The sequence below is a fragment of the Aythya marila genome (genome assembly GCF_965140915.1).
Source record: "Aythya marila genome assembly, chromosome: 1".
Taxonomy (NCBI): Eukaryota; Metazoa; Chordata; class Aves; order Anseriformes; family Anatidae; genus Aythya; species Aythya marila.
The window spans coordinates 17654778-17679814 of NC_139042.1; the positions used below are offsets into that span (position 1 = coordinate 17654778).

Here is a 25037-nt window from a genome sequence, read left to right on the forward strand (position 1 = left end):
AAACCTCAAAAAATGGAAACCTCAAAAATTCTTTAAGGAAAATTGTCAGGCAGCATGGTCTACAGACAGGGTTATACTTCCCAGTAAATCCCATCAAACCTTTGAAATCTAATAGAGGTCAGTGGCTAGAACAAAGATAAAAAAGATTGCAGCTAAAATGGCTATCAGAAAGTGGACTGTTGTACTACCGAGAGAGTTAATGCTCCAAGAGCAAGGGGGGTGAAAATCTAGCATCCTATACCATGGATGATCTACAGCTTACACTTCCTGGAAATGCTGGTCTGAGCTGAGCTGGCAGTCGTTCAACCTTTTCTCCTGCTTGTGCAATCACAAGCGGCGGCCAGGCTCTGCTTTGCCTGGTGGGATCTCACACTTGGAGAAGCCAAAGAAGTGTCAGTCTGCCTTGTGCTGCCCATGGGGTAGGGTCTGACTGGTGCTCCCATTGTGAAGAAGAGCCTGTTTGCAGTGTACACTGTGGGCATCCGAAATATGATTGTGTACATGTCCCAGGCTGCACCAAGCAGTCTCCTTCTGGATGCACTGGGGAGGAGCAGTGCAGAGAGAAGGGTGCCTGTATGATATGAAGCACTCCTAGGATCTCTTGGGAGAAAAATAATGCCTCTCCTATAGTAGGAAAGAAAACGTAATGTAAACACTCTTGGTAATTAACACAGCGAACATGTTTTGTAATCCTGTGGTAGGCAAACCCCTGTTGAATTTTTGACATTTGCAAACTGAGAAGTAAGCTAAGGCGCCCGACATCCTCCTGTCACCTCTGCACCACAGTCAAGCATATGCTTAGAAGAGATTGTTCATTTGTATCTTTCTGTACCCAAAGGTAAAAATTTTACTGAGAAAGATGTACAAGAACAGTATATTAAAAATAGAGCAAAAGAGGGGATCTGTGCTGTCTCCCACATACCCTTCAAGAAGCCTACAGTGGTTGAGATCTATGAAAATGGAAGAATTAGAAGCCCAGCCAGATCCAGCCAGAACTCCAGGAGACTGCTATGGCACAGGACTTAAATTTCCCAACAGGAGTAGAGGCACAGTACTTTGCTTATAAATTACAAGCACTAATTTAATGTAACTAGGTCCTGCCACTTAATAAATTACCGTTCATCTGCTGAGCTTCCAGAAGAGTGTATGTGCACTCTCTTATTCCTCGCTGCCTGTTGGATAAAAAATGTGTTAAACTACCTTCACAGAAGTGAAGCTGGTGCGTGTTGGTTGTCAGCTCAGCAAGGAGCTCAGCGAGGAGCATGTGTCCCCTCGGTAACAAGTGGTACCTTGTCAAACCGCTATGAGCTGTTCACAGATCTCAGATTATACAGTGATAGGTGTACATGAAGCCGAAGACAGAGAAAACTTTCTCTGGGCTAAAAACAGTGCAGCTATATTGATCCGGTGCCAGCTGATGATTGAGCCTCCTTCGCTTAGAGAACAGAGATACCTACTTTGGCTTCACAAATTAAAAGGAGTTCAAAAGAAGTGATAACTGCAGACCCTTTTTGTGGCTTCTTTTTGAAGTCTCGGGAAAGCTGGTGAGGAACAAATGGAGAACACTTGGGCTGACTTAGATTAGTTAGGGATGCTCAGATCAGGCAGATAAAAGAAGATCAAAGTTAGCCATCTTGATCTCTCCCAGGTGGAGAAAGTGAGGATGGAACAGGGCAAATGAGTGGGCATCATTCACATGGGCTTCGATGCCCACTGAGACAGTCCTCGGTAAGGTTAACAAGTGAACACTGATGTTGAAATGCTCAGTTGTGTTTGCTAACAGAAACCAGGGATGGTAAATGGGACAGAGAGGTTGAGAGAGACAGTGGGATAGGAGTGACAAGTGGGAATATGTTGAGCCGGTTCTGTTTCTGCTATATATAGGAGGTAGCAGTTATCTTACAGAAGGAAATGTAGAACAAGATGTGCAGATTTGGAGATGATGTGGAACTGACAACCTGAGAAATGCCAGCAGTAAAGGAAATAAGTCGGAGATGCTGAGAAATCTGCCTTATGTTTAGGGTATGAGGAATGAGCAGGCAGTGCAAAGCAAGATGGAGAGACCAGAATATGGTGGTGCGGGCTGTGTTTGTTTGCTGATTCAAAATCTGGATCTTGTTGCGTGGCAGTGGCTGGGAAAACAACAGGGTCACTCCATAAGTGAGGGAAGGCATTTGAAGGACACATCTGCAAAGAGACAGAAGGAAGAGAAATGACTTCTAGTTTTAAGAGAATAAAGAAATTTGTTAGAGCTGAAGGACAGGTGAGCAAACATCCTTGGAGTCCATAGTTACTTGTGTAGAAATAAGCCGTATGGGCTTTCTGTAGTGGCAATGGTAACTAAAAAAGCAAAGCAGCATGGTACTGAAGCGAGGCAGCAGGTATTGATACCAGAGAAGAGGCTGTGAATGCATTTCAGCTGGCCACAATCTGAAATTGTGTAGCTAATGCTTTCAGTGCTTTCTCTTGGACATGAACATTTTAGGACATTCTCCCTGGCATGCCTACACCAGATCATATATAAAATATCATGTAGACATTGTTCAGCTGGAAAAACAGATAATATTCCCTTGAGGACTTACATGCTGTTTGCATGAATTACATGCCCTGTCATGAAACCACAGGCATACTGTAGTCCTCTGCAGCTCATCCAATCTGAAGTGTATCCAAGGCTTCAGAAGTACAGTTTTCAGAATGGAGAGATTATCACTGGGAAGTGTACAAGCTTCAGTGATGGGCACATGATGCATCCAGCCTACACAGCTCTCCCATTCACACTGTGGGGATTTGGGCTCAGATGCAGGAAACTCCCTTGGAGACTGGGCTGTGGCACTGAGAAGGACAGGAGTGGTCCTGCCACTTGCCTGCAGAGCACAACAGGAAAAAAAAAACAATAATTACTGAGGTGTTGTAAAGTAAAAGGAGAGCACCAGTATAGATAGAAAAAAGGGACAGTGAACCTTGTGTAAGGCTATTTTCATAAAATATTGACTGTGTTCACTTGGATGCTGCCCAGCCATCCTCACAGACAAATACACTCCATTGACACTGATACCTCTGTGCCTCCTACTAAGCTTTTCTCAGGCAAGAAGGGTCATGGCAAAGTGAGACAAAAAGGATTTTATTTTTTATTTTATTTTATTTTTTTTCTGAGCTGAGAAGAACAGTGCTAAGATCAATACAACATGCAACAATCATTGGACATGGCCTAGCAGCAGTGACTGTAGCCTTCATTGCAGCCCTTCTTTGTGCTTCCGAATTGTCTCTGGAAGCACAGGAATGATTTCCTTATTGTTGCAGGAAATACCCACAAAAGTGATACTAATGTAGAAAAACAAACAAACAAAAAATTGAAGTGGTACTGAGGTGTATATGTCACAAATGTGAACTCTTATCTCAGGTACAGGTAAGGAAATTGTTGCTCTTAATGCTGTGGACGAGGGGTCCCTCCTTGTTCCCATGGTCCTTGCTGATCCATGGGCAAATGTTCTGGCAAGCATTGTGTTGAGGACTGCTATGCAGGCTCTCTCATTCTTCCACAAAAGTATTGTGGTTTTCCATTTTGTGTTTTACATTGGTTCTGTTTGGGTTTATCCCATTTGCTGTCCTCAGAAAGCTCCCCCAGGATGCTGCTCCCCAGCAATGCCACCAGCAAATCAGAGACATGCAATGCTTTCTGCTCAATTAGGAAAAGGAAAACAATCCACGCAATAGCCAGTCTGTTGCTGAGACTGGTGCTGAGTAGTTCATAAGGATGTTCAGGAGCAACTACAACAGGCAGCTACAGAATAATGTCTCCATAAAATGCTTTTCCTCCTAGTCTTTATTATTCAGTGACGCATTAAAGCCCAGATTTATTCCATTTGGACTTATTCAATTTCTTTTCAAAGAGGAAAGCTGCAGCAAACGGTGGGTGTTCTCTTATATATAAACATGAGCTTTTTTGAACTTTCTTTGTCACAGAATGAAATCTTGTAGCAGGGACTTCCACCACACACTGTGCCTGCTGCTGGTGCTGCTCCTCCTTACCTCAAACTCTCTTTGAGAGCCTGTGCTTTTATCTCCTGTCACCTGCTAGCTGTTCTCCGTCTCCAAAATCATAAATAACAGATGGAGATGCACCTTTGTGGGGACTACTCTGCCAAGCAACCCCTTCCTGTGAAGGCTGTCACTCCAGCGACTTCACTAACCAGAGATGGGGCAGTGGCAGCTAGATGGGTAGCAAAATATTCACTTTTCTATAGCCTCTTTTAGGTTTGGGCTGTCCTACTGATTTATGCTGCAAGTGTTGTCTTTATACTCCATATTCACACTCCAGATGCTGGGATCCAGGTGCTGCTTTTGTTCTGCCACTGACCTCTTCTGTGGCCTTAGCTTTACCTCACTGGTTCTTTAATTGTGTTCTTGTAGACTGTGATCCCTCTTTAATGTTTCAATATCTTGACATTGACTTGATGGGGACTTTTAATGTTATAATGTAATTACTAATAATGTAACATAGCAAGCTGAGAAGAATCAAGCAGTTTGGTTACGGCCTTGACTCAAAAACACTTTCTATTCCAATATGGTATAGGAGTTTGCCATCTTTTTGAGAAAAATAGAAAGGGATTTGTAATGTCATGCACTGGAAAAGCTTTCAGAATGCTTACATAAATGCTTTCAATATCACTTCACTCTTCATGCTCCTATAGTCTGACAGTTTTACACAAATCTAGTCCTGTCTAATTTTTTTTTCCTACAAAACAAGCTATTAATAGAAGAAATTTTTGCTGCTCCTCTGCACTAATCATTTGTTTGCACACAAAAATTACTTGCAGACTGTTTTTTTTTTTTTTTAATTTGATTTCATTTGTTTAAAAAAAAAAATCTAGTTGATTATATAAAAGAAAGAGACCATTGTGCCTTTGCAATGTTATTGACCTGTTTTGCAGAATGATATTGTGCTGTAGCCTCCCAAGTTCTGTAAGCTGTATGTTTGCTTTTTGTTGTTATTCCAATTTTGTCTGCTTATATTACCTTTGCAGAAATATTGCTTAATTTGACTTTCAGCAAGGGAGACTTCACCTTTCCAAAGTATCTTATATGTATTTTTGCAAAGTTTCTGTTCTAATGCAGTCCATTATTTTCAAAGGCTTTCAACAAGCAGCAGAGAAATATCATTGTGCTCAGACTAGACATGTGAACTGATCAGGAAAATGACCGTTGGGGTTGTATTTGTCCATTTTTGAAGAGTTTGGCAGAGGGGTTTATAGTATAAGAAAATCTCTAAGTTCATCCATGCCTCAGTGATTCACCTTTCACAAAAGCACTGAACTTCTTGTTCAAATGCCTGTGTTCTCCTGCCTTTCATATGAATGCATTGTTACGTGTATCTACAAAGAAGGGAATAAAACAAGACAAGCTGTAGCCTGCAGTCACAGTGATGAGATTATTTTGAACCGTCTTAAAGTTTCTCATGTTAATGACTGGCAAGTAGTTAGGCCTTTTTGTAAGCATGGATTCAATGCTCTGTAATGGCAACTGAGAAACATAATTATTTTCCAAATAAACTCTTAAGACAGAAGAGTTGCAGCCTCTCAGATGTACAGAGTGAGTCTGTCTTTAATTTTAAAAGCCCAGAGAACATACTAATTGTGCAAACTTGTAGTCCCTTGCTCATTATACTTTGTGTTTATATAGCAGCTCTATCTCAAAGCTCTCTCCAAACATTAAAACTGCTAGCACTTCTTTTATGTAGGTATTATTATCCCTGTCATTATCATTATCACATTTTCCATTTTATAGGTGGTAAATGAGCAAAATCACACTGTGAGTCAGTAGCTGAGTGGGGAATAGAATATTGTAGTCCTGACTTTGTCCCTTGCCTTAATTACTCACTAACATGATTGTTATTTGTGGATTGAAGTGATACAGATTGTATTCAGTGTAAAAACTCAACAAATAAGGAGGTTTCTTTTGATCTGTGAGGTCTTTGCTTGCATGCCTTTCATACTAATATTTTTCAGCTGTTGGTCTGGCTTTAAGTAGGAGATGCTCTCATCTTCCAATTAAATAAGAATCAATAAATTTAGTTTAATATGATACAATTTGCATAATAGACTGGAACAACTCAAATGAAGCTTAGTCTATCAAGTAATGAAGTATTTATCTTTTTAGGTTGTGTCCTACTCCAGTCATTGTAAAAATCATTATGGAAACCTATGGAGAAATGTACTTCTGTAAAGTTTTTTAAGTGGCAGTAACTCAGCTGTTATTAATTGGGCTTTTTTTTTTTTTTTTTTAATGTGAAAATACTGTATGTGATGACTAAATTAAGTTAAAATCGCTCACCAAATAGATTTTTTTTTAAACAGAACAGATTTTAGCTGATAAGAAAGAGGCATCCAAATACATTCATATGAAACGCAGTGTTATAAAATGCCACCTTCATCAACTAGGTGGTTAACATCATTTTCTTGTTTCCTAGGACTGTTTTAATCTGGAAAGGTAATCTAATCACATAGATGGCTCAAATATATGTAATTTCGCTTCAAAACATTCCACTGCCATCATTGTTTCTCTGGTATCAAATGTCATGAGATACAGTAGAAGAAAAAATAATTGTCAGGACTGGTTAGTCAGAAGACCAAAAAGTGCAGTCCTGTGAGAAACTGAAGATGCCCTGGGAACTGAAAGCATGGTTTGCCCCAAAAGATCCATAAGGCACTCTGCAAGACATCATGATTGCATAAGACCCTAGTAAAGGTCAAACCAGCAAAGGGCACTTGACATCACAAGCAAGATTGATACCGCTGAGCAGCTAGTGCCTAGTATGGCCAAGCTCTTTCCTTCCCCTCCTTTCCATTGCACCTTATGCCTACCATCTGCTGGGAACAGTCTTTGGCCTCAACACTATGATGGCACATTGTTTGCAAGGGTGCTTGTTGCCACAGGCCAAAACTGTGCCACAAAGCTTGCTAACGGTGAAGCCTTTGGACACCCAAGCCCTTATCCTTGTCTGTGTGCACTGCTCCTGTGAGTAGGATTGCATCCAGAACGGATTTCCTGCCTTTTCAAAGAGCACCACACTTCTCCTATTTCTGGATGCTAGTTATAGTCTTGCAAAGTAAATTCTAATCTCTGACTTTATCTTAGTTGTTACACTCTTAAACAGGGCATTCATGTTAGAAGTGGTTGTCTGCCCTCCACCCCCCCCCCCCCCCCTTTTATTTTTTATTTTTTGTCCAGCTCTCTCGGACTTTTCCTATATTTTTCATCCAATAGCTGTTTAATCTATAATACATAAATGGCCTTTTGAACATGGACCAGAACCCAGGTTTTGCTTTCAAGGTGCATTTCTAAACAGCCAGGCTTACGATCCATATTCCTTGCCAAGTTTTCTGTGCAGTGTGCTTGGCTTCTCTAGCCTTTCTGTGGTACTTCGTTTTCCTAGTCATCATATTAGGGGTGCAAGTAGTTACTGCTGCCTTATACAGCTCTGTTCAGGGGGTTAAGCACTGAAAGTTAGGAAGCTCAATCCTTTACTGAGCCAAATATTTTCTTTTTTTTTTTTTTTTTTTTTTTTCAGCTGCCTGCCTGTTCTGAGGGTGGCAGAAATATTTGATATCTACCCCAAGTGTTACCATGAAGACATACTTCCAACTTTTCTGATGAACAGTGACCCTTGTCCTGCCAAATTCTCTGGTTGCTATTGGATAGTGAAAGTTCCTGCTTTTAAACAGTCCTCATCCCTTCTATGTAATCCAGTCACTTACTCCTTTTCCAGAGTGCCCCATTCCCAGCCTCTTGCCAGCTTAAGACTGTGACCCCCAACTAGATTTAAGGTATTTAAAAATTCCTTCCTGTTTACTAGATCCTGACCTTATGGATAGAATGAGACTTTATTAACTTCAGAGTTAATATTTTGATGCAGATGTTCCATTCTGATAATTTCCTTATCAACAATTGGTATCTTATGTTTCTGTGTGAACACTGTACATATCCATACAAGACTTGAGAGTAGTCACTCTGAAATACTTACTGCTTGCTGAGAAGTCAAATAATGATACTCCAAGCATGTTTAGAAATAGCAGATTTCCCTTTTCTTTCTCTTCTCCTTCTTTTTCTCCTGTTCTTCCTTCTTCTTTTAAATAATACATTTCTGGATGCCTTTGTCTTTTCTTTAGCTACAGTGCAAAAATCATATTCCCTACCAGAGGTCTGCTTGCCTACAGGTACAAAATTCAGTTTTTTTGTGAATCATTTTAGAAATCAATACTTCCTTTAAAGTCCGTGGGACTGGCACTGTTTAACATCTTTGTTGGCGACATGGACAGTGGGATCAAGTGCATCCTCAGCAAGTTTGCCAATGACCCCAAGCTGTGTGGTGTTGCTGACATGCCAATGGGAAGGGTTGTCATCCAGAGGGACCTGGACAGGCCTGAGAGGTGGGCCTGTGTGAACCTCATGAAGTTCAACAAGGCCAAGTGCAAGGCCCTACACCTGGATCAGAGCAATCCCAAGCACAAATACAGGCTGGGCCAGTCCTTCTGTGGAGAAGGAGAAGCAGGTGAAGAGCTCAACATGAGCCGGCAATGTGTGCTTGCAGCCCAGAAAGCCACCTGTACCCTGGGCTGCACCAAAAGCAGCGAGGCCAGCAGGGCAATGGAGGGGATTGTCCCCCTCTGCTTTGCTCTTGTGAGACTCCAGCTTCCTTCCTTCCTTCCTTCCTTCCTTCCTTCCTTCCTTCCTTCCTTCCTTCCTTCCTTCCTTCCTTCCTTCCTTCCTTCCTTCCTTCCTTCCTTCCTTCCTTCCTTCCTTCCTTCCTTCCTTCCTTCCTTCCTTCCCCCCTTTCTTTTTTTTTCCTAGAAAAGAGTGAACACAATACCAATTCCTATTCTATTTCATCTCTGTTTCTACATTTGCTCTCATTAGGCAGACATTCTGTTCTTGTAGTACTGTCCCTGAGAGTTTATGATGTATAGTATTTCTATCTTTAACACACACTTTGTAGTGAATGTCCAACTCTTTTCAAACTAGTGGAGTAAATATGACAGGCTGGAAAGGACCCCACAGCACTGAAAGTGGCAGGTGACATAAAACTACTATAGCATTTCTCTCTCTCTTTTTTTTTTCATACTATCACAGAATTTACAGAATTTTTAAATGTGTGTTCTCATAGGAATTGCATCTTGCTCTAACCAGACCAGCTAAACTGCATTAGTATCATGTCCTTACAGGCCTGTGAGTGAAATGACAGGTGATGGTTTTATGTTCTATAATTTTCTGTTACGTAGTTCCAATTTCTTGTAATCTCCTACTGTTATGTTTTGCTCCGCAAATGATAGCTATTTACTGTCATGTCTGCGCTGTATATCCCATGTTCCACCTGCACTTTTTTATTCTATAAATTATATTCTCATGTTCATTTTTTGTCTATTCACTTAATTTCTGTTCTGTAGACTGTCTTCCTGTTTGCTTACCGAGCTTTTCTTTTTCACATTGATGCTCTACCAATGTGACCCACAAAGACGGTGAGGGGTAGGTTAGCTGAACTATACTCCTGGGTCCTTCAAGGCAAGCAAAAATATTTGCACCATGTCCTGATGCTCTGCAGTAAGCAATGATTTAGAGACCTAATTTTTACTTTTGAGCCATGAAGGTCAGAAGAAATAGGAAACAGTGCTAATCGCAGAGAATATATACATAGGATTCCTCCCGGTTCTATAATCTACAGGCACTTCTTATCTAAGTACGCAGAGAAAAGTTATGGCATCAATACTTTCTTTGAGTATGTGCAAAACAGCTAAAATGCCTCCTGCTCTAAAGCAAGGACATTGCCACATCCAAATATCTTCTTGCACAGCTTTTAAAAAGCCAGTCATTCTTGTTGAATGTTTATTACATTGATATTTTCTCCTTATTTCCACATGCTGCTGTGGTGTTTTTCGTTTTTTCTTCTTTTTTTTTTTTTTTTCTTTTTCTTTTTCTTTTTTTTTTCATTCTTTTAAATCATTATTATTGTTATTATTTTAGAGAGAGCTTAATGCTCTCTCAGAGCATCTCCTGATAAAAATCAGATAATTCAGTTGCTTTCTCAAAGTGTTTTTAGTCTAATTTCAGACATGACATGGCAAAGAGTATTACAAAACTTAGCAGAAGGAGACAGAGAGAAGAGAAAAAAAAGAGTGCAGTAATAAGAGATTACATGGTTCTCCAGTAAAGCCTAATATACTCTCTGGTGAAGCAAGCCAACTTTAAAATGAAAACACAGTAAACAGCTGCTTTCTTGTGATATCACTGGGAAAATAAATGCTTCTAAGGGGAATGATATTATTTTTGTAAAAATGGATTATTCACAAGCACATCCTGCATGATATCAGGTAAATGCCAGGAATAACAAAGTGAAAGCCTCGAGCTTCTCTGTCCATGTGTCAGAGGCTTTTTCCTTTTAATAGCCACTGGTATCGTCAGTCAGAAGATGGGGTCCCTTTGCCATGGACAAGACCATCCCTTCTGCAGCTGGAGCAGCTCCATTTGCTGTGGAAATGCCATTTGCTCTTTTGGAAGAAGTGCCTGCAAGGGGCTGTTGCTGAAAGGTGCTTGACCCAATCCCACGAGCAATTAGTGACTTCTTTAGTTCAATATTTTCTGTGGGCAGTTGCTTGTATCCTGGGTTGGATTTGACTGCAGGGCATGGCACTTTGCAGAATAAGACTTTAAGATCCTAGTTTAGAAACTATCGACATACGGAAATTCTGCACTTAACAAGTTTGGGGGTGGTACTGTCATTAAAAATTAATATTCCTTCTCCCTTTTTCCAAATTGCACTCTTGGAAGAAAAAAAAAAAAAAGAAGCAGTATAAATCTAGTAGAAAAATTTTTATGATTAAATAAAATTTTTAAAACGAATTCAAAGTTCTGTAAGAAGAATGGTGCAGAGGATGGCTGCTTATTAACATCCTGGCTACAAGCAGTGTGATAGACATATTGAAAGCATAGGATTGTTCATAATGGATTTAAAGTACACAACAACAGGAGGAAAATGTATTTCCAGCAGTTGTTACCTGGATTTCTTTTACTATACTGATAGGGAGAATATAGGGATAAAACCAGTGGTTTCTTGGGTACTTAAGGCCCAGGAGATGAGAACAGAGCAGAATAATAACGAATACCACCAACTTCCTGCTCACACAGTGGTTGAAGGAAAAAAAAGAAAAAAAAAAAGAAAAAAAAGAAAAAAGGGAAAAAAAAAAAAAGAAAAAAAAAGAAAAAAAAAAAAAAAGAAAGAAAAGAAAAGAGAGAGATTATAAAAGGCCCTGAGCAAAATGTGAGCTATATACTTGACTGGAGAACACCACAGTAAGCCTGGGGTTGACTGAGCATGGATTTTTTTTCTGGTAGAGCTGGAGGTAAATGGCTTTGTCATCCATTACACTTTTCCAGCTTTCTTAGATTTCCTGGCTGGAATGAAGCCAGGGTGTGACGGGGAGCAGGAGGCTTGTTGTGTGCGTGGAATGAGCAAGAAAACCTCAGCCCGAGCCCCGTGCTGCTGAGCCCTGCTCTAGCCGGGAGATGAAAGATGTGAATTCAAGCCCCTTCCCTCCTGCATGTGGGCAATAGCTGTCGGACTGGGGGCTGTCCCCTCCACAACACCTCTGTGTCTCTGAGTCTCTGGAGGGATCACAAGAGCATCGGTCAGAACCACTCTCTTCCTGGGCCATGGGATGACCTGTGGGAGGTGTGTTTTTAACTTCTCTCTCTTCCCTTTAATCCAACCTGACTACCAGCCTGAGGAGGTTCCCCCTTGCACCCACTGGTGTGATGGGGAAGTGTCCTAGATCAAGCAATGCAGACACAGCACCGAGGCTGTACAAAACCGCCAAACCCATGGGCTGGAATTTGTCTGAACAAAGGGTTTATCCCATATTAAAAGCTGGAGTGAATGATGTGATAGATTCTCTTCTAAATGCTTTCAAACTGTGCTAAGGGAAGAAGGTGAGGGGCTGTTAACATGAACTTGGATTTAAATTGGCCATTGCTTAAACCTCTTCCCAGGTGAACCAAGGAATACATGTTTCTTTTTTCTCTCTCAGTGATCACCACTGGAGTGGTCACTTTATATTTTGCCAGCCAGTAGCCATTTTCTCCGTTTAAAAAGTATAATTAAATTCTGCACCTCTGAATTCCCTGAAAACTCTGTAAACTATTAAGAAGAGCAAAAAGATTAAATCTGAAAGGTCATTACTCTGAAGGGGCCTTTCTAAAATGTATTGTCTAATGAAAAAATAAATAGCGTTTTTAATGTGCTGTTACAGATAAAATCCTGCCTTTCTTTCCTCTTTGTATTAATTTTACCCAGATCAGCAACTCATTAGTAGATGTACGTATGCTGCAGCTTAAGAAGCCTGTTGTCATAATTAAACTGAAGACCCGTGTGTTCTGTCAGGCATGTCCAATGTTGTCTATTTATTGTAAAAAACCTTCATAGTCTGAGCCCATGTTCTGCTCCTGCTGCCATTTAACACCCTGCTGAATTCAGCAAAAGCTTAGTAACCTTCCCCAGTCTGCATCACATGCATCCTTTCATTTTCTCACTGTCCCATGTGGTAGATTTCTCCTTTACCAGAAAAAGAAAATAATATTTTTCTAAAGTAAGAACAGAAAATGAATATGTAAAATTGTCCCTAAGCTTCATAAGGAATCATCTCTTGAGAATGAAGCAATTGTAAGCCTGCATCACCCAGACTACCCTCTTCTAGAAGGCATGGGGGAAAGAAAGAAAAAGAATACCTGCTTTTGAGCTGGGTAACCTGGGAACCAGCACTGTCAGTCACAGTTAAACTATTTCCAATCAAATATCTCTCAAGGACACATAATGTTTTTGTGAGATAAACATTTGCAACGTGCAGGATATTAGCTGACCTACCATTGCTCATGAAATACAAATCTATTTTATTTTGTTTTTAAAATTCCTTCTATTTACAGCACCATTCTTTCAGACTGTGTCTAAATCACTGGGCTTCACCTATAGTAGTGGGAGTATGGAAGGACCTAAAGACTTCTGTACAGATGGCCCTTATCCCGTGGGGAGACTGCAAATTAATATGAGGGTCATTGGCATTCATCAGGTACTTGGTCTGTCTGGCAAATGATGACATCAATCTTAGTGCAAAAGGGATCATGCATTATTCTATATGTAATCAACTGCTAAATTTAAACAGTGAGGGGACAATAAATTTTTTTTTCAGGAAGGGTCATTAATAGCCAAGGGCCTGAGCCATCAAACCTTTACTTACATGAGTGGTTTTTGCCCTTACAGGTTATCTCATTAGGCTCCTGCCTTGGCAAAAGAGGGCTGTGTAATACAGGGTCTGAGGAATTAGCATCTGAAGGAACAACTTCCCTAATTAACAGATTAAAAAATATCCATGTACAAAAGTCTGTTTGGGAGATTTGCAAACATGTATGCTGTCTGCTTCTTACCAATGTGAATCCAGAGAAAACTGGAAGTTACAAAGGTTGTAATGAATATAAACATAATTGTAAAAAACAAAAACTAAATACAATATTGTAGCTCACGCAGTAGCCAGTCCTACGTGAACAAGAAATCTGACCTCCATAAATGCCATAATGTGTATATACTATGGGGAAATTCACTATAACTAACGAGCAATTTGTTCTTGAAAGAGGGTACTCATATTCTTTATTTTTGTGATAAATAAAGGGAAGGGCTTTTCATGACCACATTATGTATTGGACATGCATGCTCTTCTGTATGTTTATATTCAAATCCAATTGTATCAGCTAATCAGAAGAGTGGAACAATGCACAGCTACTTGTCCATAACAATATAGATTTTTCCCCTGATTTCTGAAACTCACCATATTCTGATCATGGGTATTTAAATCTATAAACTTTGACTGGCTGGCAGCCAGTGTGAGCCAGAATGCCAAGGTATATATAATGACAGTTCAGTTATTTCCCCTCTTCTCTACAATGCTTCTCTTCTGACTATCTCTCTCATTAAAAATTGTAAAATTAGTTGCCAGACAGAGCAAGAGCTAACTCTGCTTTTCAATTCTTTAGCTGAAGCAGAAATATTCTAAAATGGTACATGAGCACAGACAGCAAAGGGTCTGTGACAGCAGAGAGAGAGCTGAACATCTGCTGAGGTTTCGATGCTCTCTGCCCTTCTCCAGTCCCTGGGCCCAACTTTCACCCCTTGCAGTTTCACAAAACCCTATGACTTACAGTAATTAGCACACCAATACACAAGATACTTGAATTTTCACTATCTGATAATCCTGAAAGCCAGGAATAATGAGAGTAGCATTCTGAAAGTAAGTAAAATTTTCACAAAATATTCTGGGGATTTCAGCCCAAGTGGTCTGGGTGAAAGTGGGTTAATGTGGACTGGGCAGGAGAGAGGAAACTGGGGCAGGAGAGATGAAGAGGCAGTTTGAGACACAGTAGGCAAATGGTCACTTGGTGAAAGACAGCAGATGAAATGAATACACAGCTGATTTTAAATGTATTTTAAGCAATTTAACTTTCAGTACTACTGTGTTACCTGTTGACAATTGAAACCGGAAGATAAGATTAAATATTTTACTGCTATATGTAACTAGATCTATCTATTAATTTTGTAATAACCATATCCTGAATTAGTAAATTCTTTGGCTTTGAAGTTTATTCAATTCACAATTTGGTTATTGTTGCCATAAATAGAGCTAACATCCTAAGATGTCTTTATACCTACATTAAAGCTGCCAATGCTATTTTCTGTAAAAAAGGCCTTTCCTTTCCTTTCCTTTCCTTTCCTTTCCTTTCCTTTCCTTTCCTTTCCTTTCCTTTCCTTTCCTTTCCTTTCCTTTCCTTTCCTTTCCTTTCCTTTCCTTTCCTTTCCTTTCCTTTCCTTTCCTTTCCTTTCCTTTCCTTTCCTTTCCTTTCCTTTCCTTTCCCTTCCCTTAGCAGCCCTGGCCACGGGGCCGAGAATTCATCTTGGCAGAGGAAATCCCAAGTTGCAGACCCTTTGCTTGGGTCTACCCCAACTGTACTGAGCAGTTTGTGCCCTGCAGCCTAAATCTTTCTCAGGAACCATCAAAGAGTTAATGGTGACTGACCAAATTTCGCAAATCATGTGTTTACCAGAGGCAAAAGCACTACAGAAGAACTCCACAGGGAAACCACGAAGCACGTAAACGGACGGCCTATCAGCTACATCCTGACTCTGAGACCACTCCTGGGCTGTCAGGGCCAAAGGGTCTTTGTTCCTGAATGGTGTTTTTTTCTGAAGTCACGTCAGAGCTGATCTCCTACAGATCTTCCTCCAGGCTTCTCGGGTGCCTCCAGGCCAGCAGAGCAGACCAACACTTTCTGTCTTCCCTAAAAGTCCTGCTACATGCAGTAGGGCCATACAGCACCTCTGCCCTAGCTCCCAGGGCAGCACTGAGGGAACCTCCTGGGCCACCAGGCCTGGCCCTATGCTGTCACACCGAGCCCATCATTCCACTCCTTCTGGACATTTGAGGAGCATCGCCCTATTTCTTTTTTTGCCCCGTTATCTCTACAGAAAGCATTGTTCAGATCTCTTGTGTTCAGAAATGGTGAGGGGTCTGGAGAACAAGTCCTACGAGGAGAGGCTGAGGGAGCTGGGTTTGTTCAGCCTGGAGAAGAGGAGGCTCAGGGGCGACCTTATCGCTCTCTACAGGTACCTCAAAGGAGGCTGTAGCGAGGTGGGGGTTGGCCTGTTCTCCCACGTGCCTGGTGACAGGACGAGGGAGAATGGGCTAAAGTTGCACCAGGGGAGTTTTAGGTTGGATGTTAGGAAGAACTTCTTTACTGAGAGGGTTGTGAGGCATTGGAACAGGCTGCCCAGGGAAGTGGTGGAGTCACCATCCCTGGAGGTCTTTAAAAGACGTTTAGATGTAGAGCTTAGGGATATGGTTTAGTGGAGGGCTGTTAGTGTTAGGTCAGAGGGTGGACTCCGTGATCTTGGAGGTCTCTTCCAACCTGGATGATTCTGTGATTCTGTGAAATCAGCCAGATTTTAGCTGGAAGTGCTCTCAGGCTGTTCATGTCCAGATGCTCCTGGAGAAGACACCTGCGGCTGTGGGAGGGCAACTTTCACATCACTACGGCTGGGTGTGGCGGTGCTCAGATCCTTCCCAGGGGACCAGGGATGGGATGGGATGGGATGGGGATGGGATAGGACGGGATGAGGGTGGGATGGGGAACTGGAAGTGGGAAGGGTGCACCGGGATTGTGGTGGGGATGGGATGGGGATAGGATGGGGGGACTGGAGGTGGGGTGGGGATGGGATGGGGAAGCTGGGAGTGGGATGGGGATGGAATAGGGGGGCCAGGGGTGGGGATGGGAGGAAGCAGGGTGGTGTGGGGATGAGAACTGGGGGCCGGGAGTGGAGTGGGGATGGAATGCGGGGGCCGGGGGTGGGCTGGGGGTGGGATGGGGATGGCACAGGAGGGCCGGGGGTGGGCTGGGGGTGTGCTGGGGGGGCCGGGGGTGGGGTGGGGATGGGGGCAGGGGGTGGGCGGCCCCACCCTGACGTCAGCGGCCGGGGCGGTGCCAGGCTGCGGGCGGCGCTCCCCGAAGCGGCGGCGGCTCCGCTCCGCTCCGCTCCGCACCCGCTCCGCACCGCTCGGCGCTGCCGCAGCCCCCCCAGCGCCCGCCGCCGCCGGGCCGCCCCCCGGCCGCCTCCTCCGGCGCAGGTAAGGGGCTGGGGGGCGGGCGGCGGGGCTGGCTGCCCCCCGTCCCAGTGCCAGGGGTGGGGGGGATCGGGGCAGGGTGGGCGCTGATGTGTCCGGCTCCCCCTTCGCAGGCTGCTCTGGGGCTCGAGGGCGAGCGAGAGGCAGAGCCGGCAGCACCCCGGGCATCGGCAGCGAGCGCCCGGCCGGCCGCAGCAGCCCGGCAGCGGCTGGAAATTTCGGCGTCTTCAGAGAGGGGAGGGAGATCCTCGTCTTTGCGAAGCCTCCTCAATGAGTGCCAAGCTCTCCAAGGAGTTGAGGCTGTCCCTGCCGCCTTGCCTCCTGAACAGGACGTCTGCCACCTTGAACGCCAGCAGCACCTGCATCGCGCAAGTGGGTCAGCTCTTCCAGTCCTTCTCGTCCACCCTGGTTTTAATCGTCCTGGTCACCCTCATCTTCTGCCTGATCCTCCTCTCCCTCACCACCTTCCACGTCCACAAGAGGAAGATGAAGAAGCGGAAGATGCAAAAGGCTCAGGAGGAGTACGAAAGGGACCACTGCACCCGCAGCAGCAGTAGCGGCAGCCGGCAGCACCCCGGGACAGGGGCGCGGGGAGAGGCGCCCCAAGGAAGAGACAGCCGCCTGGGAAGACCCCCCCAGGACTCGGAGATCCAGCGCCCCTCTCCCTCGGCAGCCCCCAGCTCCCAGCAGCCACGGGCTTCTTTGGACACAGCTGGCGCGGGGCTCTTGCAGACGGTGATTTTGTCATGATGGTTTGGGGGAGACCTCGCGACGGCGCTGGTTGGTGTTTGTAAATACCTGAGTGATTATTCTTGTCCCCGAAGAAGAAGAAAAAAACGTTGCTAATTCAGACGAACAAACGAGCCCCCGATCCAAGCGCATGACAGATCACATTGCGTTTCTCATTGACTGTGTGCAAGGAAAGGATGCGTCTTTTTACTGGAGAAGGAGCTGCACTCAGCTGCCACACACCATCGTCCACCTAGAGGAGAGGGTCAGGGGTGGGGGTCCCTTTTCCCCGGACGTCGTTACCCCGAGGACCGGGGCAATCCCACTCTCCTGGGCTCCCCCTGCTCCCTCTGTCACCATTGCATGGCGTGGTTGGGGCGCGGGTGAGGGGTGCAGGGGGTGAGGCAGGTCTGGCGGGCACCTCGGGACCCCCCGTCCCCTCGGAGCAGGGTGACAGCCCACCGTGGTCTCTCCTTCTGTGCCAGGACCTTTGCCCCTCTCCCACCCCTCTCACTCCTTTCCAGGACTGGATATTGTTTCGTGTAGAAATGTCCACCCCCAGTTGGGCGTTAGAAAACTGTGGGCACCCCACACCCCCGTCCCCCAGCCGCAGCACTGAGCCCCCCGCCGTCCACCCAGCAGGATGGGCAGAGCAGAGCAGAGCCTTCCTCTCCCCTCAGCATCCCTCATCTTCAAACACTCCCGTGACACAGACCCCGAAACCCGGCACCGTTCTGCTTGGCGGTGCGAGGCGGTGCGCCCCGAGGGAGGGTGGCCTTGTCCCTCCTGGTGGTCCCCAAAGAAACCCGGTTCTGCACCAGGCACCCCGCTCCGACTGCGCTGCGTTCACAGCTTCACCTCCCGGCAAGGAATCCTGCAGCAGAACGGGGCTGACTCCTACTTTTTTTTTGGCTGATATGTATTTTTATCCCTCCTAACCCAGTAGGCAGTTAAGGATGCGCAACACTTAATTTTCCCCCTTTTGGGGAGCAAACCATGTGGTTGTGAAAAATGTCAGCTCGGAAACCCTGGCAATTGTTTATTTCAGAAGTGGCTGGTGTGGTTTCTCCTGAGCACACACCAGCAGCTTTCTGTGTGTGGCAGGCAGGTGTGAGGGGCTGCTGGTGATGTGCGTGCTGGAGGAACCCCGGTACAGCGAATGCGGCTTTGCTCAGCGATTAAATCCGTGCCCGTTCCTTGGAGGTGCCTTAGCAGAGTGCCGTGTCCAAACTTTGAGACATCTCGTGTGGTATCACAGCAGAGGCAGCCCTCTACTGTGCAGATTAGCATCTAAAAAAATACAGCAAAGGAAAAGTAATCCCGAGGGATTTCTTTTCTTTTTTTCCTTTCCTATCCTGGCATTCAAAGTGGTGCAAGGAGATAGTAGTCCACAGTTCTTACTGTTTTGTCCCCACTCGGCTGTACTCTGCCTCCCGGTGTGGCTGCTGGGCTGGAAAACCCTGGGCACAGGTGGGGAGCGAATGCTGCTCACCGAGGTAAAAGGAAGGAGGAGGGTGGCAGAAGCACTCCCTAATCCTTCGACAGCGCCAAAACGTGGAGGTTTCAGGGCAGCGCCTCTGTTACCCCGTTTTACCCCTTCCTGATCTTGCCTGGCCTGACGGGCAATGACCGCTGGGTTTGGATCCGTGCGTCCGGCGCTGTGGGCAGGTGCTGTAGCATCCCGCTCACTCGAGGAGCTGCTCCGCCAGCTGAGGTTAGTGCGGGGACGTGCCTGGAGCCCACCGGGTTTCACGCTGCGGCACGGCCGCACCAGTGGCTGATGCTCCCCGGCAGCTGGTGCCACCAGATGCTGATGGCTCCTGCGTCGTTGCTGGGCGAGGAAAATGGGCTTTTGTTTTGTTTCCCCTAATAAAGGATGCATGAACTTTTGTGTTTAACCTCCTTATGCAACTGCAGCACGGTATTGCACCACAGGGAATAGATTTAGGACAATGAAGAGAGTTCAGTGAGCAGTAACGGAGCTTCCTGGTCGTTGATCTCCACTAAATAGAGAGATATTACTTTCCCCCTTTATTTTGTGCCTTTTCTTATAAAACCAGTGTATAATTTCGAGTTTTATAAAAGCAATAAGATGTTCCAGATCACTCCAGTGCATTTCTGGTTGATGGTTCCACTTCTTTAGTGTCTGAAGTCAGATACTCTTCCTTCTGCCTTATGCACTCAAGGCATGCAATAATTCCCCAGAAGTGTACTGCTTGTCACATCTCATTGCAGTTATAAAATTGCCCTATTTTTGAAGAAAAAAATAAAAAAAGAAGGATGGAGATATATATATATCTTTATATATATTACGGATATATAGGTATATATATTATTTATATTATCTCATGACACTAAAAAGTAGTTGCAAAAAATGTAACTAGAGTTAAAATGTTATCATGTAAACCTCTATCCTCTGTTAATTAGCTTTGATTTATTATTTTAATATCTCTGTATTTATGTAAATCTATGTAAATTATGTGGTCTATAAGTAAAATTTCATACTGACTTTAATTTTCTCAGAACTGTGAGCTTCTTGTGGTGTCATTTAAGGTTTTGCATTTCTAAAGTTAAGTTACACAAGATGCGAGAAGTTATAAATTCCTTTTATCACACAGGAATACTGCAATAAGGTTCATGCGTTCTCCCAGTACACGACCCTACCTTGAAGTATTGTCAGCTTATGAGGTTTAATTGAACGGTCTCAGGAGATCCAGTTGATACAAGCAGGACACGTAGGCTTTCATTTTCATGAAACAATAAGCAATCTAGGGAATAAATGTGGATTTTTAAAACAGAGTTTATGCTTGGAGGTTCTGTCAAATCAATTGCTTCAAAACCCTACAGCTACAGCTAAACTTCTGCAGTTAGCATTCAGTATTAATAAGGCTGATGCTTCTTCCCTTTCCCCCTCCTTCTTAAACTAGAAAAGTGTAGGAAATTGTTCATATTTCTAAAGCATACATTTTCAGCTAACTGTGAAACTGCCCAAAGGGTTTTGAATCTACATATTTTATGCAAGTGTAATATCTATGTATCTGTATCCATATACTTAAATATTTTTGTGTAACCTTTTCTACGATATTTGATAGAGATGCTGGGTGAATGCTTGATCCATTCTCGTACGTAAGGAAGGATTTATACCCTGACTATGCGGACGTTCTTTTTCCTGTGAACTGTTAAAAATTTGCACTGTATTTTTGGCAAGTTACGTTGGAGCCTGGACAGCTGCGTGCTGGCTGCTGGAGAACAGACAGTCCTTCTTCTGGTAAGGGGCACATCCTCTGGCTGGATTTCCCTGCTTCAGAATAAGAAATCGGGGCCTGTTGCATCTTGCAGGTGTAAGAAGAAGTGCCGTGGTGCTCACCAGCCCGGTCCGGTCGTCGTCCCACGGAAGGAGCACGACTGCAGTCGCTTATTTTGTAGAGCCTCACCAAAGCTGGGTGGCAGCGCCGGGGCTGGACCAGCGAGCCAGCAACTCCTCATCCTGCGGGGCATCCCCAGAGCTTGCTGCTCCCCCGGGGCTCCGTCCAGCTCCCACTGACAGCAATGCGAGTGGCATCTGCTGACTGTGAAGGGACCTCGGGCCCGTCTGTCATCCAGGCAATGGGTGGCAGCATCCCTCATCCCCACTGCTTGCCATGCTCGGCATTTTGGTGGGGACAGGACCACCTGGGACGCCGAGCCTGGCTGTGGTCAGCCCCGCTTCACCGGCCCGTGGCATGCTCATGGATCCTGCATGGGTCACGGACAGGGAGAGGCATTTCGTTCACATGTATTGGTCCAGCATTTTTTTTTTCGGAGGGGGTTTGTCTACTGCAAACGTAGTCTCTGAGATGAGATTTGCCAGCTTGCCATCCAGGCATGATTTCGCTTTTGATAAACCTCTCCCAGACATATATCTGCACATACACAGATATATATCTCCAAAGAAATGCTGGACAAAAAACAAAGAACAGAGATTCCACCTTATAGGCAAAACTGTCCCATGACAAAAACCTGTTTTAGTTTTGTTTGTTTTCCTTTTTTTTTTTTTTTTTCTTTCTTTCCTGTTAGTTTTTAATTCATTTTAAAGGCTACTATCTTCAATGTAAATAGCAAATTACTATGTGATTAATGTTTTCCACGGCATTCCTGAGTAGTTGCTATCTTGTTTCTGGAAAACTATGTCCAGTGTTTTGAAGCAACTGTGCTTTTCTTGTTCTATTGTTATGAATATGAGTGCAACTTTTATGTAGGGAGGAAAAAGAACACGATCTGACTCCTTAGACAGGACTGAATTATTATAAATCCAGTTACGGGATTTGGTTGCTTTTCTTTCTAGTAGTCATTTTCTCTGCACGTTTGTATTTTTTCTATGGGTAATTGAAACCCTGCATTTTAATAAGTACGCAAGCTATGGAGGGTAACGCGAAAAATGAAGTAGGAAACATTCTTTTTCCTCTTTTGTGTAAATAGCAAAATTTATAATGACTTAGATACCATTTCATTACAGTTCTCATCTACATAGAAGTTGGCATGACTCGTATACGAACCTTTAATAACGTTTTAATTTATGTTAAGTATTAGAACTACTTTTATCCAGGACTGACTTTCTCATCTCTTTCTGGTACCTAACTCTTTTTTCACTGAAGCCAAGTTTTCCATCTGATCACTAAATAAATTTCTAGTAGAACAGAGCCTCCTTCTGTTTTTAGTCTTTTACATGTAGCTCTCTGGTCGAAATCTGGCCAAACTCAACAGTACAGGAAACGAGTTACAAACTTGTGAAGCCTGGATGGTGTAGGAGCCTTGAGGGGAGAGGTGACTGTCCGACAGGCACACAGGGGAGGTTCCTGCCGATGTCAGCCTTAGCTTCCCCATCTGGAGTCATGGAGGTGAAACCTCATCCTCTGGCTGACCTGGATGAAGGGGGATCCATTCCAGCCACAGCACAGACAAGTATCAGCCTCCTTCCTCACCCTGTTGCTCCAAAGCATCATTTTCTACATGGCACTAGATCTCATTTCAGTAAACTACATGTAATATAATTCTCATTCAAGTCAAAGAAGTTTTCATTGCTCCACCGGTATTATATGTTCTCTGTGGGTAACTAGAAGAATTCATTTTCCAACCCTTTTAACCCAGTACTTCCACAAGTATCAATTTTGAATGAGTTAGGAAATAAATAATTATTTGGATCAGAACACTGCCAGTACAAATTGCCTTTATTTGTGTAATCTAGTGTTCCAGTTGGCTTTTCCTTGTTGTTTTCTTCCTTGAAATGGAGCAACTTAATCTGTTCATTATTTTACTTTTCTAAAGGGTATGAAGATTCTTAAGCAAGCACTGCAAAATACTCATAAACAAACAGAGAAAGATTTCACGTTGTACATCACAACAAAATAATGTTGGTTTTGTTGGTTTCTGTGAAATTCTTTGTTCTCTGTTTTTCAGACCTCCCCAATCAAGCTAAATCCTTACCTAAAATCTTCTGAAGGAATTCCCAAATAACATATAACACAGAGTTTGCCTTTCCTTTATGGTTTTACTTTTGCAAAGAGCAGTAACAGGCGGTCATTGACAAAGTACAGGTTAAAACTTTGCAAACATCCAGCAATCTAAAAATAGTAAAGTATCCTCAGGGATTATGAACACTGTAAATAAGGGTAAGTAGACCACATTAGAAGAGAAAATACTAGCTCTGTAGTGCAATAACAACAACATACGCTGGAGGATGAATTCACCATTGTAAACAAGCTCCTTTAAATTTTATTCCTGGCTCTGTCACTCATTTATTGTTAGTCCTTCAGCTTCAGAGCTATGTGTGTAGTAACTGATACGTAATCTACTTATTAAATAAAGACACAGAACCTGCAAACAGGCAGCCCTGAAATGAATAAATTAAGCCTCATATGCATTAAGAAAGTGCTGATACCACAATACAAATTAAGAGTCTTTATGCTGATCACCTGGCTTGGATGACTCAAATGCTTACATTTGGCAGTGAGGTCCAAGTGGCATACAGCGCAGCTGGGAGGTGGATGGCTGGGCAAGATGCTTCAGCAAGCACACCGAGAGACCCAGTGTAATTTTCAAGTTGAAGTGGAATAAGTATTATGAAGGAGAGCCAAGAAAGCTAATGTTTGTTTTACCATTTCATCACTCATAACGCTTTTCTCCAAACAGTTCTGTGTGACTTTAAGTGGAGTGCTGACGCAGGTAGTAAGGATATAGATGAAAATTCTTGGGAATAATCCATCACTGATGAAGTTAGCTGATGGAAAAACCTCCCCAAATTCAGCAGGGTCTGGACTATGCCCAGGATTACACCTGCTGCTGGCTGTTAATCCCTTGCCAGTGCAATCAGACTCTTGACTGCTGCAGTTAGTATTTCTGGGATTTCTCTTGTCTTTTGGCTCACAGTCTGTACCCAGCTCCTGGGGGGGACAGCAGGGGACAACCTGGGGGTTACCTGTATGTGACAAGCTCACTCTGACTTTTCTTTAGCTTTCTTTATGGCTTGCTGTTCATTCTGAATCTGACTCTCCACTAGAGAGCCTGTCTGGTGAATCTTTCCATGGGATGAGAGCTATGTTTTCCAGGCTTGCTTCTTCCTTACCTCAGGCTATCTCTGACATTACAAATTTTCTCTCTTTAAATGATCATTTTCTTTGATTTCTGCAAAGCTACTGTAAGACTTTGCCCTCACCTTGATCATGCATTTACCCATAGCCCAACCCTATGAGCACAGCATCAAAATCTCTGCTATCAAGCTGTTGAGAAAGTGCTGGACTTCAAACAGCCTGAGAAATCCTGCCACGCGTCTCGAGATGGCCCACTGGCTTTGGAACAGCGTCATATTTCCTGATTAAGCTGCCAGCCCTACACTACAGGCTGAAACTGCTGAAAAATCATCATTCTTTCATAACAGGAACATCACTGTAAGGAAAAGTATCAATTACTACAGAGGGGAGAATACATAGATGAGAGGATGCGGTGATAATACAGGTATCAGTATGCAAATGTATTTGTAAATCTGTGAGACAGACAAGGTCAAGTGAATATCTAGTGAAGGCTGACCTCCTGGTCCACATTTTATTCTCTTAAAACAAATTATCATAGTCCATCCTTTTACTTATGGTTCTGAGTATTTGTGATGCTATCAGACATATGATTTTACCTCGCTGCACAGATAGAAAAATCAGCCAGTGAGTCTCTGCTTGTCTATAAACTCCAGCTGAACTGTTTAAAGTCTGTTTGTTTTCATTACAGAAATAGTTTCTAATAAACCATCTGTCTTATAGACCTCAACAACAGCAAAGGGGAGCCCTCACTTCCAGAGCATGTGCTAGAGCTCGCTCAATCTGGCAACAGTGCTTTATAAAGAAGGACAAGTGTCCAGCTGGTCACATGTGGTCTCTTTGTAAAGTTCTATGAACAACTTTTGATTGCATTTGAATAAACAAGAAACATTTAATATCTTGTCTTTTTACCCATTTACAGTGACGCAAGTTCAGATCTTCTCTGCTCTACTACTTGAGCCATCCTGGATTTATATATTGCTAAAATGGAGCTGAATATATGGGCCATTACCTATGTAACTGAGCTTCTCTAAAAGCA

At 43.6% G+C, this 25037-nt stretch overlaps 1 protein-coding gene across 1 annotated transcript; it reads left to right on the forward strand.

Moving 5' to 3' along the window:
* Positions 1–16813: 16813 nt before the first annotated feature.
* On the forward strand, positions 16814–18595 carry LOC309875508 (uncharacterized protein C11orf87 homolog). Its single transcript, XM_082755044.1, has one exon. It carries the CDS (start codon positions 16977–16979, stop codon positions 17454–17456), a length of 480 nt encoding a protein of 159 aa, XP_082611170.1. The 5' UTR covers positions 16814–16976; the 3' UTR covers positions 17457–18595.
* Positions 18596–25037: the final 6442 nt, after the last annotated feature.

Coding starts and splice junctions, on each gene's coding strand:
- LOC309875508 (XM_082755044.1), top strand. CDS start 16,977: ATGAGTGCCAAGCTCTCCAAGGAGTTGAGGCTGTCCCTGCCGCCTTGC.